We start from the raw sequence: 17,529 nt of genomic DNA, 5'->3' as shown, positions 1-17,529 counted from the left end.
CCCTGCACAGACACCCCAAAATCCCACCCTGGGAGTGGTGTCCAAACACTCCTGGAGCTCTGGGAATGTGCCCATTCCCTGGGGAACCCCAACACCCCAAAATCCCATCCTGGGAGTGGTGTCCAAACACTCCTGGAGCTCTGGGAATGTGCCCATTCCCTGGGGAACCCCAACACCCCAAAATCCCACCCTGGGAGTGGTGTCCAAACACTCCTGGAGCTCTGGGAATGTGCCCATTCCCTGGGGAACCCCAACACCCCAAAATCCCACCCTGGGAGTGGTGTCCAAACACTCCTGGAGCTCTGGGAATGTTCCCTTTCCCTGGGCAGCTCCAGCACCCTCTGGGGGAAGAACCTTGCCCTGAAATCCAACCTAAATTTGCCCTGACCCAGCTCCAGCCATTCCCAAGATCACACCAGTTCTGTGTTTACAGCATTCTACTGCATCATCCTGAGTTGGGCTCACAGCTCCTCCTCCTTCCCAGCCCTGTGCTTTTAATTCCACATCACAAGGAGCCAAAGAGCTTGAACTTGTCCAGCCAAGGAAATGCCATTCCTGACCCTGGGACCAGTTTTGTGTTTGATGCTGAGCAGTTACAGCTGAATTTTGCTGTCTGGCTGTGAGACTTTGGGTCCTGCCCCTCTCCTCAGTGTCTGCTGGGGAACAGGATTTTTTATTTGGACTCCATGATCTTGGAGGTCTTTTCCAACCTTGATGCTTCTGTGGTTGTGTGATTCTTTCTTGCACAAGGGTGGAAATTTGTGTTTATTATGTCCATTCCAATATCCTGCTCTCTGGGACACCATCCCAGGAACTAAGAAGTGTTTGGTTTGGTAAAAAAAGGAACCCAAATTCCAAATCTCTGCCATCCTGAGTGACTGCTTGCAGTAGAGGTACAGATTATTTTATGGCAATGCCATCAGCTCTCATGTGGAGTCTGTGACAGTAAGTGGGTGAGGATATTTTTGTCCCAGTGCCCTGGGGTTCAGTGGTTTCACCTGCTTTGTTTTCCTTTGCAGCTGAAGTGCAGAGTGAGATTGAAAGAATCTTTGAGCTGGCCAGGTCCTTACAGCTGGTTGTCCTGGATGCAGACACTATAAATCACCCTGCACAGCTTATCAAGACATCCCTAGCACCAATTATTGTCCATGTGAAGGTGTCCTCTCCAAAGGTAACTCCTCACCTTAAAATCCAGGAGGGACCTGGAGGGCAGGGTGGGAATGGGCACCTGAAAAGGGGAAAAAGTGACAAAATGTACTGCTGGTGTGCTGCAGTCCATCCAGCAATCCAGATAATGCTGTATAAATATAATTTTCATTTCTCTATTGTGAGAAGTAAGGTAGGACTTAAAGTAGGATCAAGCAAAAATGGATTTGAAATTTTTCAAGGGCTCAAACATGATCCAGAGGGAAATGTACCCAGTTCTCAGAGGGGTTCTCAGAAAGGTTTGTGGTATTCAAGGGCGATATTTTATGGAGAGCTGCCCTTGGGAATCCCTCAGGGAGGTGTCAGGCTGAGCTTTAGGGAGATAAATGATCCCTAAACTCACCTTTTGCCCTTTCCTCCTGTCAGGTTTTGCAGCGACTGATCAAGTCCCGAGGGAAGTCACAAAGCAAACACTTGAATGTCCAGTTGGTGGCAGCTGATAAACTTGCACAATGCCCACCAGTAAGTACAGAGGAGAGGCTGGAGAACTCCTGCTTTGTGGAATTGTGATGATTCCTGCTGTGCTGATCCCTGTGCTGAGCTGGGTCCCTCCATTATCACTCCCTGCTGGCGCTCACACAGCCCTGCACCCCTGAGACACAAAGTGCTGCAGACTTTCATCCTGCTTATCTCCTGCCCTGGGTTTGTTTTGGTCTTTGGCAGGGTGACAGGGCAGCAATGACGTGGAGGGGACAACAGAGCTGCTCATTAGCAAATGACATCATTTGTGGAGCTCCAGGTCCCACAGGGACAAAGTCTGAGTTTGGAGAGGAGGCTGCAGAGGCCTCAGTGCACAGGGAGTGAAAGGGAAGGGAAGGGTGTGTGCAGGCATGGGAGCTCTGATCCTGGTCCTGGTCCTGGTCCTGGTCCTGATCCTGACCCTAACCCTGACCCTGACCCTGATTCTGATCCTGACCCTGACCCTGACCCTCATCCTCACCCTGACCTGACCCTGACCCTCATCCTGACCCTGGCCCTGACCCTCATCCTGATCCTGACCTGACCCTGACCCTGATCCTGCAGGCCATCCCAGTCACCTCATCAGAGCACAGCCACTGCTCTCCCACCTCCTGATCAAAGATCCTGCCCCTCTCCTGGACTCCTGAATTCCTGCTGATGGAGCAGAGGCCTCAGGCTCATGGGTTGTGGGAGAGGCTCTGCAAGAGTTTGGACAGGGCAGCTCAAGTTTGATTTTAGTTTAGAAAGGCACACCTGGTTTCTGGACAGAGCAGTGGGAATGGACTTGGATGTGGCTTTGTGTGGGATCTGTGTGGGATTTTGGGATGGGAGTGCAGAGACCCCTCAGGGTGCCAGGGCAGTGACAGCTTCTCTGGGCAGCCTCTTCTGGAGAGCTCAGCTGGGTTACACTTCTCACATGGAATCTTTTACTGAGCTGTGATCTCTTAAAATGCTGATGGCTTATTCCTGTGAGCCATCCAGGTCCCACTAACCCAACCAGAACTGTAACTGTCCTGGAGAACAAACTGAACCCATCCCTTCCCAGCTCCTGCTGGGTGTGAGCCAAGGAGCTGCACTGCCCTCTTTGGATGGTTTGTGGTGTTCACCCTGGGCCTGCACACAGAGCAGCCTCTGCACATTGTCCTGTGTGGAAGGTCTTTCCTCTGGCACCTGCACACAGGACCCTGGGCTGTTCCACAGCCTGTTTTGCTCTTTACACTGTCACTTCCTGTTGCTCAGCTTCACTTTGCTCACATCAGCTGAAATGAGAGAGTCACCAGAGAAGCTGTGGCTGCCCCTGCATCCCTGAAGTGTCCCAGGCCAGGCTGGACAGGGCTTGGAGCACCCTGGGATAGTGGAAGGTGTCCCTGCCCATGACAGGGATGCATGAGATGTTTCTTTAGGTCCCTTCCAACTCGTGGGAATCCCAAACTCCATGAAATGATCTGTGTGCTGCTGCAGCTTGTTGGGTGCATTGTGGCACTTGGATTGTCCAACCCCAGATTCACTAAACTCTGCCTCAACACCCAGTCCTGGAATTGCATTCCAGTGCTGAAGGCAGCCAGGTGAGGCCCCACTTGGATCAGAAAAGCCTCTCCAAATGTCAGAGTCCCAGGTTTCAGCCTTGAACCCAGCCCTGCTCCCAGGCTGTTTCCAGCCTGCCCTGCCCAGGAGCTGCTCCCAGACCAGCTCAGCACTTTGCTCTGGTGATGGGGAGGAAGTGATTGCTGACTTTGAGATCTCCCAGAAAGGTGACAGTCTGGCTTGGCTTGAAATTAAAGTTGGCCCATGATTTAATTAGGTAAAAGTACATTGCTGAGAGCAAAGGCAATGCTCCCTCTCTCCTGCTTCATCCCTTTTGCAGCTCAGGTTCCTGCAAGAGGAGAATTTGGTTTGTTTAAGAGAAGAAGGTCCTTGCAAAGGATGCACTCCTCACTCTGTTCTTTGCTGAGAGCCAGCCATAAGGAATGAGCTGGTGCTGCATGTCTAGACATTGTAAAAATAGCTGTGTCTTTGGGCATATTTGAGCTCAGGAACTGCTTTCATTATTAATTCCTTGCTAATCTGCCCCTGGTGCTGCTTGAGCTGGAGTTGGGCACTGCAGGACACCAGGAATATTTCAGGACTCCAGGAACTCCACTGCGTGAACATGCCAGGGCTGAAGGAAACACAAACTGTACCTCTTTAAATCCACTGCCCATAAACACTTCCTTCTGGTTGTTGTTCTTTAAAACTTCTGATTCCATGCCCTTGCTAAGAGAGGGTACAAACCCCTCTGGTCTACTTGGCACAACCTAAAAGATATCTGAAATTATACTGCACAGAACTAAAGTGCATTGGTTAATTAAAATATAATTGGGGTATATCTGCAAGTTGAAATTCTTCCTCCTCTCAGGTACACAGTGGTTCTACAGCAAACCAAAAGACATAGCAGAGGACAGTGGCCACTGACTTACTCTTCAGGAAAGGCCACTTGTGTCACTAGAGAGTCCCCAGGAGCTGGTGGTGACTTAGTGCATGTAAGAAAGTCTTGCAGAGGAACTGCTTTACTCCATGACCCTCCCAAACAGGGATCTCCCTAAAAGATGATTTCCTGCCAAATACATGGAAACAGAGCCAACCCAGCTGAGGGATGAGCAGAACTGTTGAATGCAAGAGAAAACCTGAGTGTTTTATTCTCTTTTCATTTTGTCATTCATTCAATCATACATTCAGTCAGGATCCTGCCAGGGCTGCAGCTCCTCCAGGCACAGCCTGAGAGGTTCCCCAGCCCAGTGTTACTGTGCTGTGAAATACTCACAGGGTGGCAGTTGTTGAGAGTCCTAAATCCAGTGTAATTCTTTATTTAAGAAAACATGTTACACCCCAGGTGTTTAATTGCAGTCTGTTCCAAAGCAAAGTATATGTAAGCAGACCACAATCTTTTATTTTCTAATTTGTGTTTTAATTGATAACTTCTTGCACAAGTGAATGTGTGGTGCATCAACATGTGGGTGAACAGCAAAAGAGTAAAAGCAGTAAATAAAGAGAGGAGCAAAAGAAGAGCAGTAGACACTGAGCTGGACCAAGGGATGCAGTTTAGGAATATTCTGATTAGAAGGAAACTCCTCCTTGCTGGCAGAGGAGGAAACTTTTCTCTGCCATGCTGAGAAGAGAGAATAAATTTAAAAAAGAAAAACGAGATGCTTTATTATTTTAAATCTTATTCTGAGAGCTGTAAAAGCAGGTGGAAGAGGCAGCCTGTGGTTAGTGTTGGTTGCCCTTTGCATGCACAGCACCTGCACTTATTTTCAGTTTCCTGTGCTGTTCTCACACTACTTTGCAAAGTTAAGATTAGAGATGAGATAGGAAGTTGAAGTGCTGAAAACAGGGTTGTGTTTCTGTTGAGGGGCTCTGCTGCTTCTGGCAGGGATGGAGGGGAGGTGGTTACAGCCAGGACAGGGGGAGCAGTCTGAGAATTCCCTGAGGCAGGAGGAGTGCCTGCTGCCTTCACTGCTCTGGGAATGGTCCTGGGGACATCAGCACTGGAAATTGATAAATAAATTGAAAAGTTTTGTGCCCAGGAGCAAAACAGGGCTCATGCCACAGCCAGGGACAGTGTGCAGTGACTCCTGAGGGCTTTGGCTCTTGTCACCTTCTGAAGTCACTTGTACCATTTTCTATTCCAGCCACAGAATCATGGAATGGGTTGGGTTGGAAGGGACCTCAAACCCCCTCCAGTGCCACCCCTGCCATGGGCAGGGACACCTGGGACACTGGACACCCAATGTCCAGCCTGGCCTGGGGCACTGCCAGGGGTCCAGGGACAGCCACAGCTGCTCTGATCACCCTGTGCCAGGCCTTCACCTCTCTCCCAGCAGGAATTCCTTCCCATTCTGTCCCTGCTGTGTTTCAGTGTGAACCCACCCCCTTGTCACTCCATGCTCCCTGCTCCCTCCTGCTCTCCCCACTCCCATTCCTGCCCAGTGTCCAGCCTGGCCTGGGGCACTGCCAGGGATCCAGGGACAGCCACAGCTGCTCTGGGCACCTGTGCCAGGCCTTCACCTCCCTCCCAGCAGGAATTCCTTCCCCATACCCAGTGTGTCCCTGCTGTGTTTCAGTGTGAACCCACCCCCTTGTCCCTCCCAGTCCCAGTTTGTGCCCAGCAGTCTGGCAGCCCCCGAGCCCGTGTCACACGGCCATGACTGCCCTGTGTGCCTGTGTCCCTGTGCCAGGACATGTTTGACGTGATCCTGGACGAGAACCAGCTGGAGGACGCCTGTGAGCACCTGGCCGAGTACCTGGAGGCGTACTGGAGAGCCACGCACACGCCCAGCGCCGCGCCCATGACCCCCCTGCTGGGCAGGAACCTGGCGCCCTCCGCCCTGTCCCCGTACCCCGCCGCCATCTCGGGCCTGCAGGTAGGAACAGCAGGGCAGCTGGGGGTCTGCAGCCTGCCTGGGGCTGTGCTGGCACTCAGCCCTGCTTGCTGAGCCTGCTCTCTGCCTGCTTGGCCACTGAGCAGGGAGCTCCTCTCAACTCTGCTTTTAATGGGAAATAAAACAACCAATTCCCAATAATCGATTTCCTAGCCAGGAGTCAGCTCTGTTATGATCCCTTTTATTCTGCCCTCATAACTTGGGTGGAAAAGCTTGTTCTTTGAGTGTGAATAAAAGACATTCTTATTTTTTTTTTTACCCATTGAAAAAAATTGTGACCCTTTTTTTCCACAGGGATAGCTCAGACTCGGCTGAACTTTGACACTTCAATCGTGGCATGTAAATAGTCCTTAATGAGAAGTACGTGCTTTATTAAGTTTGAAACCAGAAATGTTTGGGGCTAATAACTGGGAATGCTTGAGGGGCTCAGGATTGCAGGGAGCTTTAAATCCTGCAAGTTTCAGTGTGTGTGGGACTCCAGGAGTGTCACTTGCTAATGTACGTCAGAAATAGAACTGAACAAATGACATTTAATCAATAATTCACCTGACAAATGTAACGTCTGCTCTGCTTGTGGAGTGCCTGGAAGCAGGTAACAGCTTTGGAGGAAATGACTGTTGTTTGGTGTTCTCAGTTAACCAGTTACCAGCTGGTTTGGCTGTGAGTGAGCTGCACTTCCCTGAAGGTGCTTAATTCCTGCACTCACCTTTCTAAAGCCCTGCTTGGCTTTATTGGGACCAGCAAGTCACTGTCTCCTGAGTGGCTGAATGCACAAGCACTGTTCTGTTACTAATAATAACATCCACATGTAAACTGTTGTTTCCATTTTCCACTTGCCTTAAAATTTCAGTTTTCCATCCCTTCATGAACAATAAAATACCATCTGCAGAACTTTCACCTCTTCAGTTTCATTTTGAGAACTGGGTGTATCCACAGAATTTTTTTCAGGCATTTATTTCTCTCTGATCAATGGACACCAGCAATAACTGTGAAATGTTGCTCCATTTACTTAGGGAAAACTCACACTGAAGATGAAAATCACCCCTGTGCAGTGGGCTGGCTGAAGGTATGCATCACTTAATCCCCACTTCACCCGAATTCCAAAGGGTTTCGGTGGGATCAATGGTGCTGGTGCTCTGCAGAGGGGTAAATTTCTCCTGGAGTGATCCATGCCCAAGCAGAGGCTGCAGGTTTTCTGTGCCAGGAGGGTTCAGCCCTGGTGTTTTCCATGGGTTTCTCACAGTAAGGACTTCCAGCATCCCTGTTACCCACCAGGAGGTTTTATACTCATTCAAACCTTTGAAGGATTTGCATCAGCTTTCACTGTGATGGTGTGTGTGGTAATTAAAAGGCACTCAGGCTAATTAAACTAGCCAAGGTGCTTGTGGTACAGGAAGATTTTTATTCCTTCTGCCCTTGGTACTTTGGGGACTGAAGAGCAAAAGGCCAGAGGTTCATGTAGCAGTGAGCCTGATCCAGGTGTGCGGGGACAGGCTGTCCCTGCCTCACCAAATCCAGATTTGGGAGACTCCCATTTTTACCTGGCTGTGGCCTGGACTTTGGTTTAGTGAGAACTGGAAGTTCTGACTGAAGTCCTGACTCATGAAGTCATGAGGGTGACGTTGTGTGGCACAGATCCAGAGCAGTCACAGAGGGCACAGGTGGCACTGCTGGCTCTGCCACACCTGGTCCTTGGGAATTGCCTTCCTTAAAGGAAAGGATGCTGAGCTGAGGGGGAAGAGCAAATTTGATCTTTGAGCAGACAAATATTTATTGCTCTGAGAAGCTGTGGCTGTCCCACCCCTGGAAGTGCCCCAGGCCAGGTTGGACAGGGCTTGGAGCAACTTGGGATAGTGGAAGGGGTCCCTGCCCATGGAGGGGAAGGAATTAGGTGATCCTAAATTTCCCTTCCAACCCACATCATCCTGGGATTCTCTAACTCCTTGGAACCAGTTGTTTTCCTCTGTGACTGGTTAGCTGTGAACACAGTCTGGCCTAATTTCAGTGCATGGATTCAAATCCTACAGCTCAGGTTTTGGGGAGATGTTCCTGAGGCTCCAGGGAATTGGGGTTTCAAGTCCATTCCTGCAGGCAGTCATTCCAATCACAGCAGGATCAAAAGGGACATCAGACCCAGGTGTAAGCACCCCAGGTGTGTCCCCCTGACACCCCAGGAGCTCAGCAGCAGCACTGGGATGGGCACACAGCCCAGGGACGCAGGAAGCTTTCAGGAAAGCAGCAGGATGCAGCCCGAGAGGGAATTACCACAGGGAAGGCAGAGGGGTGAGCACAGAGTTAAAGCTGCTGTCAGATAAACACAAGGATAATTCTTCATGGAACCCTAGAATGGTTTGGGTTGGGCTGGACCTTAGAGCCCATCCATGGCAGGGACACCTCCCACTGCCCCAGGCTGCTCCAGCCTGGCCTTGGACACTGCCAGGGATCCAGGAACAGCCACAGCTTCTCTGGGCACCTGTGCCAGGGCCTCATCACCTTCCCAGAAAACAATTCCTTCCCAGTATCCCAGTATCCATCCCTGCCCTCTGGCAGTGGAGCCATTCCCTGTGTCCTGCCCCTCCATCCCTTGTCCCCAGCCCCTCTCCAGCTCTCCTGGAGCCCCTTTAGCCCTGGAATGTGCTGGAAGCTCTGCCTGGATCCTTCCCTTCTCCAGGGGAACATCCCCAGCTCTCCCAGCCTGCCTTTAACTTTGCCATAACCCCACTAGCACTTGGTGCTCTGAGGAGAATTGGGGATCCCCTGGCTGGAGTTCTCCCAGTATCTAGGCTGAGCTTAATTCAGGGCCCCTTTCCTGGAGTCTTGCTGGCAGCACCAACCTGGAGCTGTAACCAAACACCCCCTGCTCCATCCCTGCCCCAGCCACACCAGCCTTGGATATAAATTATTCAGGAAAACAGTCGCCAGGCAGAGGCTGCAGCAGCAGCAGGAAGGTTTTACATCCCAGACAGCAGGGGCTGGAGTTTCAGCACTCAGTTTGTCCTGAGAGATGGATGGGTGCTGATACTCCTGAGAGCTACAAAATACTTTTTTCAGGCTACTTCCTCAGTGTGCCATTAACTGGCAAAAAAGCATGAACTAATTTTGTTCATGTGACAAATGATGGGCATTGTCATTATGGGAACGTGAGGAGAGCAGAGGCTTCTAATTAATGAATTATCACAGGAAGGGATTTTCTGTCAACATATTTAAATACTGTGTTTCAGTTGAAAGAATTTCTTCTCTAATGATTTTAGAGATGCTCGTTGGTCTGGCCTTAGGAAGGGTTTTAAATAAGGCTTAAAAGCAACATCTTCAGATGTTTTAGCCGTTCCCTAGTTCCTGATCAGAGAAAAGTGATAAATGCTGACTACATCAGCTCACTTTTCATGCCGGACGTGCTGTGCTCGGCGGGGCGGGTGCGGTGCTGCTCTAACGCTGCTGTTCGGCCCCGCAGAGCCAGCGCGGCAGGCACGGCGCCCACTCTGCGGACAGCTCGCCCCTGGAGCGGCGCGGCGACGAGAACTACCCCGGAGAGAGGGCTCGCAAGAGCAGGAACCGCTTGTCTTCCAGCTCCCAGCACAGCCGAGAGCACTATCCCCTGGTGGAAGAGGAGTTCCCGCAGCCCTACCCGGACTCGTACAAACCGCACCGCGCCCGCGGCTCCCCCGGCGCCTACAGCCACGACTCGCGGCACCGCCTCTGACAGCTCCCCGCCAGCACCCAGCTAGGAATAATTCATAATTAATAGTTAATAGTTAATAATCCATGTTCATTCGGCAGGAGTGACGGTGACACCGCACCCTGCTTCATTGATGTTTAATTAGGGGGCAGCAAAACCCAGCCCGGCCCTTCCGTTTCTGCCCAAGCTGTTTTTGGGATTATTTTGGGGTTTAATACAACATTTCGTTCTGCCCAAGCTGTTTTTGGGATTATTTTGGGGTTTAATACAACGTTTCGTTTCTGCCAAATCTGTTTTTGGGATTATTTTGGGGTTTAATACAACATTTCGTTCTGCCCAAGCTGTTTTTGGGATTATTTTGGGGTTTAATACAACGTTTCGTTTCTGCCAAATCTGTTTTTGGGATTATTTTGGGGTTTAATACAACATTTCGTTCTGCCCAAGCTGTTTTTGGGATTATTTTGGGGTTTAATACAACGTTTCGTTTCTGCCCAATCTGTTTTTGGGATTATTTTGGGGTTCAATACAATATTTAATTCTGCCCAATCTGGTTTTGGGATTATTTTAGGGTTTAATACAGCATTTGCATTTGTAGCCATATTTATTTTTTTTCCTTGTCTTTAGGTATTAGAACACATCCGTTTGTAATTTTTGGGTACTTATCGAGGCACTTATAAAATAATTTCCTGTGCTGGAAATTCCAAATGACCAGTTCCAGTTGGAACCAATTTATAAACCAATTCCTGTTGGAATTTGGGTGAATTGACTGGAAAGTCGACGTGAGCGTGTTGGGGAAAAAAAAAAACAAATACAAAGAAAAATCTGAAAATTACAAACCACTGAAAGTCAGCTCCAGTATTTGTTTGCTGGGAGCTCAATTTCCACTTCAGGTTAGAATAAAAGGATTTATTCTAATGATTTCTTTCCAGAATGGCTTTTTCAGACAAACCAAATGTAAACTCTCAAGAGTGCCAAATATCCCAAATTATTGCAGCACTTACAAAACACTTCCCAGTTTGAAATTATTTTTAGACCTGGCATGAACGTTGCAGCCAAATGATTCTTGAGTTCAGCCAGTCCTGACAGTTTTGTTTGGGACCAGCAGGGAGGAACTGTGACAGGAGACAGGAAACAGGGACAGGAAAAGGAACAAACTCCATCCTTTGTGTGCTTGGAGGTTGGGAATAGCTGTTGCTTTTTTTCCCACTCTTTTACCTGAGTACAGCTAGAACTCCCAAAATGGAGCAGGAGTATAGAGACATCAGGTTTTTCTCCCATTTTTGAAAAGGAAGACAATACCCTCCTCTGACCCAGTACTCCCAGTAGCTGCCCACTGTTCCACCTCCCCAGAGCCACTCTGAATGTCTGACAGTTCCAGTGGTGCACAAGAACTCTCCAGAAGATCCATCCCAGCCATGAAACCCGAGGGGAAGGGAGTGGGCTTCAACACTGATGAACATTTCAACAACATCTTGCTCAGAACTGCAATAACAAGGGAAGACCAGACAAAAATCTGCTCCCAGGGAAGAGCTGATTCCAAGCTTTGGATTCCAAGAGCTATGACAAATCCTTGGAGATATTGCTGCCTTACTTCCTGCCAATCATTGCTTTCACCTACTGAGTCTTGAGTTCCTTCCAAGAGATGAATTTCTGTGGTTGGACCTTGTGTTTTAACACCATCAGTGAAGCCTTAGATCCCATGGGATTGAAAATTGACCCCTTTGCCCATTTTGTACAACCTCTGACACCTTCCAGCAGAGCCTCCTGAAATTCCTCACCCTGGAATTGACACAGTTATGCTGAACATGCATTTCTTCATGCAGGTTCATGTCACAACTTTTTTTTTTTTTTTCCCCAAAATAAGGATCATTAATTTTTTTATTTCCTTGTTTTCCTCCCAAAGCCTGCTGAACCCAGGCTTTGAAAGCATGTAGCACTAAAGGAATTTCTGGAATATTCTGGTTTCTTCTGCTTCCTAGACCAGTTTGGCAAAGACCACTGGTGTTTCCAGCATCCTGAGTTTAATTCTCCTCTTGAAGATACTGGGAAAAGCAATCCATGTCTTTGTGGGACACTCAAACCCACACCCATCTCCAGCAGCATTAAAAGGTGGCAGACACCTGATTAATTAATCATTTTAATGACCCCACTGCCTAACAGGCAGCTCCAGCACTGCTGGGTCATCCCAGTGGAGCAGTTACCAAGGAAAATATGGAAATTTGTGTATCCATGGATTCCCAGAGTTCCTGGGACCTGCAGCTCCTCCAGGATTCTGTGCTGCAGCACAGTGGAGCATCCTCCAGGAAGTTCTCCAGCCCTTTGTCCATGTGCAGCACAGTGGAACATCCTCCAGGAAATTCTCCAGCCCTATTTCCATGTGCAGCACAGTGGAACATCCTCCAGGAAGTTCTCCAGCCCTATTTCCATGTGCAGCACAGTGGAACATCCTCCAGGAAATTCTCCAGCCCTATTTCCATGTGCAGCACAGTGGAACATCCTCCAGGAAGTTCTCCAGCCCTATTTCCATGTGCAGCACAGTGGAACATCCTCCAGGAAGTTCTCCAGCCCTTTGTCCATGTGCAGCACAGTGGAACATCCTCCAGGAAGTTCTCCAGCCCTATTTCCATGTGCAGCACAGTGGAACATCCTCCAGGAAGTTCTCCAGCCCTATTTCCATGTGCAGCACAGTGGAACATCCTCCAGGAAGTTCTCCAGCCCTATTTCCATGTGCAGCACAGTGGAACATCCTCCAGGAAGTTCTCCAGCCCTTTGTCCATGTGCAGCACAGTGGAGCATCCTCCAGGAAGTTCTCAGCCCTTTGTCCATGTGCAGCACAGTGGAACATCCTCCAGGAAGTTCTCCAGCCCTATTTCCATGTGCAGCACAGTGGAACATCCTCCAGGAAGTTCTCCAGCCCTATTTCCATGTGCAGCACTCACCTGCATGAGCAAGGAGGTGACCCCCTCTCTGAGCTTTCCTTGTGGAGCATTGAAGTGCTGATTGCAGGGAGCTGTAGAAGCCTGGGCAGCAGCTGCTTCTCTCTCTTCTGCATTGATTAGGGAGCAGTTCATTCACTGCTTGAGGACATTTGCAGATTTTCTGGAGCCTTGTTTTAAGTCTTCCATGTCACCCCAGGCCAGGGAAGGATCCCCAGCCACCACACAAAGTCTGCACAATCCATCACCTGAACATCTCAAGTGCCAAAACCACTTGGGTTTGCCAAAAACAAACTTGTGAGGGAATTCAGGGATGGCCTGAGGTCCTTCATTCCATGGGGTTAAGCTGCCTTTCCATTGTAATAAAAGGAGCCAGGGGCCCTGCAGGTCTCCCTCCTTGCTGGGATGTTCAATTCTTTTTGAAAAGAGAATTCTTTAACTACAAATACACCACCATGCTGGGAGACTCTTCATTTATTGCAGATACTGTGGGCAGTGTTTGTTTGAGAAAGGCATTTCTGCTGAGGACACAGTGAGCAGTGAGAGCTGTGCTGGGGATCAGAGTGGGAATTCCTGGTGGGATTCCAGCACTGCTGAGCAGCTCTGCTGAGGTTTAGTTGAAATTGTGGAGTTCTGAAATAATCCAGCCTCATTCTCCAGCCCTCACATCATTTCTTGTTACTAAAATAATACTAAAGACCAGAGCTCTGCTCTGAGCTCTGGCAGAGACAGAGGGTTTAGAAATGTTTATAAAACAGGGATTTTCTTAAGTTTTATTCTTATCTGAGTTTCTCATTTGGATCCTTTGGATTAACAAGGATTTAACCAATCAAGGTGATAACAACAATCTCTAAAGAGAGTATTCAGCACATCCTGATGTCTGGGAATCAATTATTTTAATTGCTAACCTTTGAATTTCAAACACGTTCTCCCTGGAGTTGTATTTAACATGTACAGATTCTTTTCCTGATGCCAAACCTTTCTCCCAAGGGATGTGCAACTCACAGCTGCTGATATTTGTAACTCCAGTTTGATGCCAAATCTTCTGAATTCAGTTTGGTCTCAACACCACAGAATTCCCTGGAGCATCCAAACTCTGCTGTCTTTACTGACTTTACCATTCTAAAATAATATTGTTCTTCCTGTTGTTCACAGCACACTGATTTGGGTAAGTCAGGGGTTCTGACACTCCTTTTTCTTCAATAATCCATTAAATATGTCCTCTGCTCTATTTTCTTTCACAAGTACTTCTAAAACTGGTCTTTGATCCCACATTCCTGATTTTTTTAAGGCAAAATAATTGGAGATGACTACTGATACAATCAGATTCTTATTTTATAAAATGCCATTTATACAAACCTGGGTTTGCTCCTAAAAATGTGCATTTTAAAATCAAGTTCTGCTACCCCTGCTGGTGGCAGTCCAAGTTTGGATCCATGGGATTCTGCTGCCTTGTGTTTTGTTGGAGTTGCCTCTCATTCCCTCAAATATTAGTCCTGCAAAGGCTGTAGGACCCTGTAATGCAGCCAAGCTTAACTCTGGGGAAATGGAGTTTAAATGATGCTAAAAGAGAGTGTGGTGTCATTTTAAGAGGCATTTGAATAACCTTGGTGAGGTTGTTACCAAGCCCAGTTTATTTTAGATAAAAAAAAAAGGTGTATCTTTAAAAAAAACGGAAATTTTAATAAAGTTGTAAAATATATGTAAGGAATTAATTCAGAGAAAGAGGTGAAAATGCTGTTTAGGAGTGAGATTTCCAATTTCTTTCATTGTGTGTGGAATCCTTCAAGAAATCAGGAGGAATATTGTGATTAAATCCACCCAGAGAATGTGGGGAGGAGGTGGAAATCATTCCAAGTGTTACCAGTGTCACTCCTTTATTCCTCTGAAGCTGGGAGCAGCCTTGGCTTGGTCTCAGGATGATTGATGGACCTGCCTGGGGAATTTGGGAAACCAAATCCCTTGGCAGTGACAGCAACTCCTGTCCTGTCCAAGGTCTGCCCAGGAATGGCACCTGCTGATCATCCCCTGCCTTATCAGTACTGCCTGAAAAGCAAATTACTGGGACATCCCTGTGTTCAGTCTGCTCTGCAGCAGGGAATCCACTGAGCTCAAAACTCCCCTGCCAACGCTGTGAAAACAGAGCAAGGCAAAAGAAGCACATTTGTAATAGCACAAATTTACAATAATTCCACTCCTGCATCTGGCATCGTGTTTTTGGAACCCAGGGGGAGATTTCTGATCCAGCATCAGTGGATTTATTGCATTTTTGATCTGTTTACTCGCTGCCTGATACTTAAGCAGTTGATTTTGGCATTTTGCACATGGGATTGATTTTTCAATAACTTGTATCCCTTCCATCTTAATTAATTAATGACAACAAGAAGAACCTTTTTCAAATCACAAAGCCCACTGCATTCATTTCTGCTGATTTCCTCCTGGAAGCTGAAATCACATTAATAACTTTAATTTTGGCCAATGTGTAGATCTGGGATGTGACTGGTGAATCCAGCAGCAGCCCAAGGTTGGGAATGGAACTCTCCCAGGAAATGTTTGTGGGGATACAGAGCTTGGATGGGGGAGGGAAGAGTCACAGCACCCGAAATTCCCAAAAATGCAAACCTGAAGAGAGGTGAGGTTAAGGAATGTGTATTTGGGATTGGGAGACTGCTGACTGATTCCCTCCTGGTGCAGACAGGGAGCAAAATGCAGATTTTGTGTAACCAGAGTGGGGAGAAGGTTGGGATCAGCCATCCCAACTGCAAACTCCAGACCTTGGGCTTCTCACATCCCAGGAAATCTCTGTTTCTCAGCCCAGACTGGTTCCCAGGGAGAGCCTGGCAGTGCAGCCTCACTGGGAGCCAGTTCAGAGCCACACTGAAGACATTACTGCCTTTACTGGGACAGAGCCACCCCAAATTTGTGTTTTCTGCTGATTTTCCCTTTGTTTTGCCCTCTAGACCCTGTGTGTGTAGCACCTGACCAGGCATGTGGGTACCATATACTATGCAATGTGTACAGTGGTGCATGCTCTGCTCTCCCTCTGCTTTTAGTGGCTTTCGAAGAAAACTACAAAAATTGGAAAAAAGAAAAAAAAAAAAAAGGAAAAAAAAAGAAACAAAAAAAAAAAGTGGTGTTATTTTGTGACCAGGATCATGCAGACTGCATGCCCATAGTATCCTCATTTCTATGGATTCGTTTTCTGGAATTTAGATGTACAAAGATGAACTGCATTACAATAACTTTTCTACAATAAATGAACAAAACTACCAAGTGTTTAAAAGTCTGTCCAGTCTCTTTGTGTCCTGCACTAAGATTGGGAAAATGCTTGAGAGAGTTGGGAGAAACCCTGAGTCCTGTGGCATTTTTGGTGTTTGCCAATAGTTTTTGGCAGCAGCCTCACGTGTTACATTTTTAGGAAAATTTAATGAGGTTCTGAAGAAGGAGATGCATCTGCTCTGAAAAATAAATGATGTTTATTTTTGTAATGAGCTTAAATAGCTGTGACCCAGAAGTACAAAAATACAGATCATTCCTGCTGATCCAGCAGGGAAGGAGGTACTTGCAGCCAACTGCTCCTTTGAAGGATTCTGGGGAGTGCTCAGGGCTTGGAGCTGGGATCTCCAACTTGGTTCCTTGGTAGGAACAGGGGGCAGAATGGTGGGAGGGATTAAGGACTGGGTAATTAAAAGGTCACTAATAGTTTCTCACAGAATGGTAAAAGTGGAAAAGACCTCCCAGGCCATCGAGTCCAGCTGTGACTGATCCCCACCTTGTCACCAGCCCAGAGCCCTCAGTGCCACCTCCAGCCATTTCCAGTGTCCTGGAAAATGAAAGCATTGGAAGATGCTGCCTTGGGCAGGGAGCTCCAGCCTCCTCTTCCCAAAACTGAGGATCAGGAAGCAGGAACATCCCAGAGATGCTGTGAGCACCCAAACCCTGCCTTGCAGGGACAGGAGCACTTGGGCCAGGTGAGCTGCACGGTGCATTTACACCCCTCAGGCAGACCTAAAGCTCTTCAAGTTCTGTTTAGTGGGATTTTCTTTGCTGTGTGTCCAAAATCAGGTCTCAACACGTGAGTTTTCATCTGAGCTGTTAATGAAAGGCAAAAGAATTTTCAAATAAATATATATATTAAAAAAAACACTTTTTTGTGTTTTCATATGATCCTAGGGGTTAAAATTCCTTAAGCTGCTTAAACTGTGTACTAGGGGAAGGGGCTGGAGAATTCCTGAGGGAAATGGGAAAGGATGGAGAATTCCTGAGGGAAATGGGAAGGGGCTCAGGCTGGAGCAAAGGAGGATCCCGAGGGATCTTTTCCCTCTCTGGAATTCCCTGCCAGGAGGGCACAGCCGGGGGGATTTGGGATCTGGGAACAGGAACAGGGACAGGAGGAGAGGGAACAGCCCCAGGGCAGGGCAGGGTGGATATTAGGGAAAAATTCCTTCATGGAAAAGGTGCTCAGGTGGAAATCACATCCCTGCAGGGACTTGGGGACATGGGATGGTGTTGGGGGAATGATTGAACTCAAATATCCTGGAGGCCTTTTCCAACCTAAGCCATTCCATATTCTATCTGGTTGGGTTTCTTTCTGCACAGAAACATTTCCGTGGTGAAATCCATCACTACAATCCAGGTTCAACCAGGCTGCCATAGGAAAAAACCCAAATGACACAGGGGAAGGAAACCTCAGGGATTTTTATTAAAATAATCAGAATAAATGGTTTAATTGAACTTTGGTAGCTCTCCCACAGTCCAGGAGAGCTGAGAACAGAAAAGAACCCCGAGTGCTTCTGAAATTCCAAGCTGAGGAGCGGCAGAAAGGGGGATAATT

General features: G+C 47.9%; 1 protein-coding gene across 7 annotated transcripts in view; it reads left to right on the top strand.

Annotated features, from left to right (window-relative positions):
* Positions 1–15,968, top strand: part of CACNB4 (calcium voltage-gated channel auxiliary subunit beta 4) — a 75,047-nt gene extending 59,079 nt beyond the window's left edge. For 3 of the 7 annotated variants that reach the window (XM_056495845.1, XM_056495846.1, XM_056495850.1), the window contains 4 exons: positions 1,020–1,171; positions 1,573–1,668; positions 5,880–6,065; positions 9,535–15,968. In XM_056495845.1, the coding sequence (XP_056351820.1) occupies positions 1,020–1,171; positions 1,573–1,668; positions 5,880–6,065; positions 9,535–9,783 (683 nt within the window). In that variant the 3' untranslated portion in view covers positions 9,784–15,968. Of the gene's footprint in view, positions 1–1,019; positions 1,172–1,572; positions 1,669–5,879; positions 6,066–6,377; positions 6,979–9,534 lie in introns of those variants that run through there. The other 4 variants (XR_008840908.1, XR_008840909.1, XM_056495847.1 and 1 more) reach the window with 2 other exon arrangements.
* Positions 15,969–17,529: the final 1,561 nt, after the last annotated feature.

This window comes from Oenanthe melanoleuca, chromosome 7 (assembly GCF_029582105.1).
Source record: "Oenanthe melanoleuca isolate GR-GAL-2019-014 chromosome 7, OMel1.0, whole genome shotgun sequence".
Lineage (NCBI taxonomy): Eukaryota > Metazoa > Chordata > Aves > Passeriformes > Muscicapidae > Oenanthe > Oenanthe melanoleuca.
Note: the sequence above shows the minus strand (reverse complement) of the source record. Positions and strands in the feature narration are given on the sequence as shown.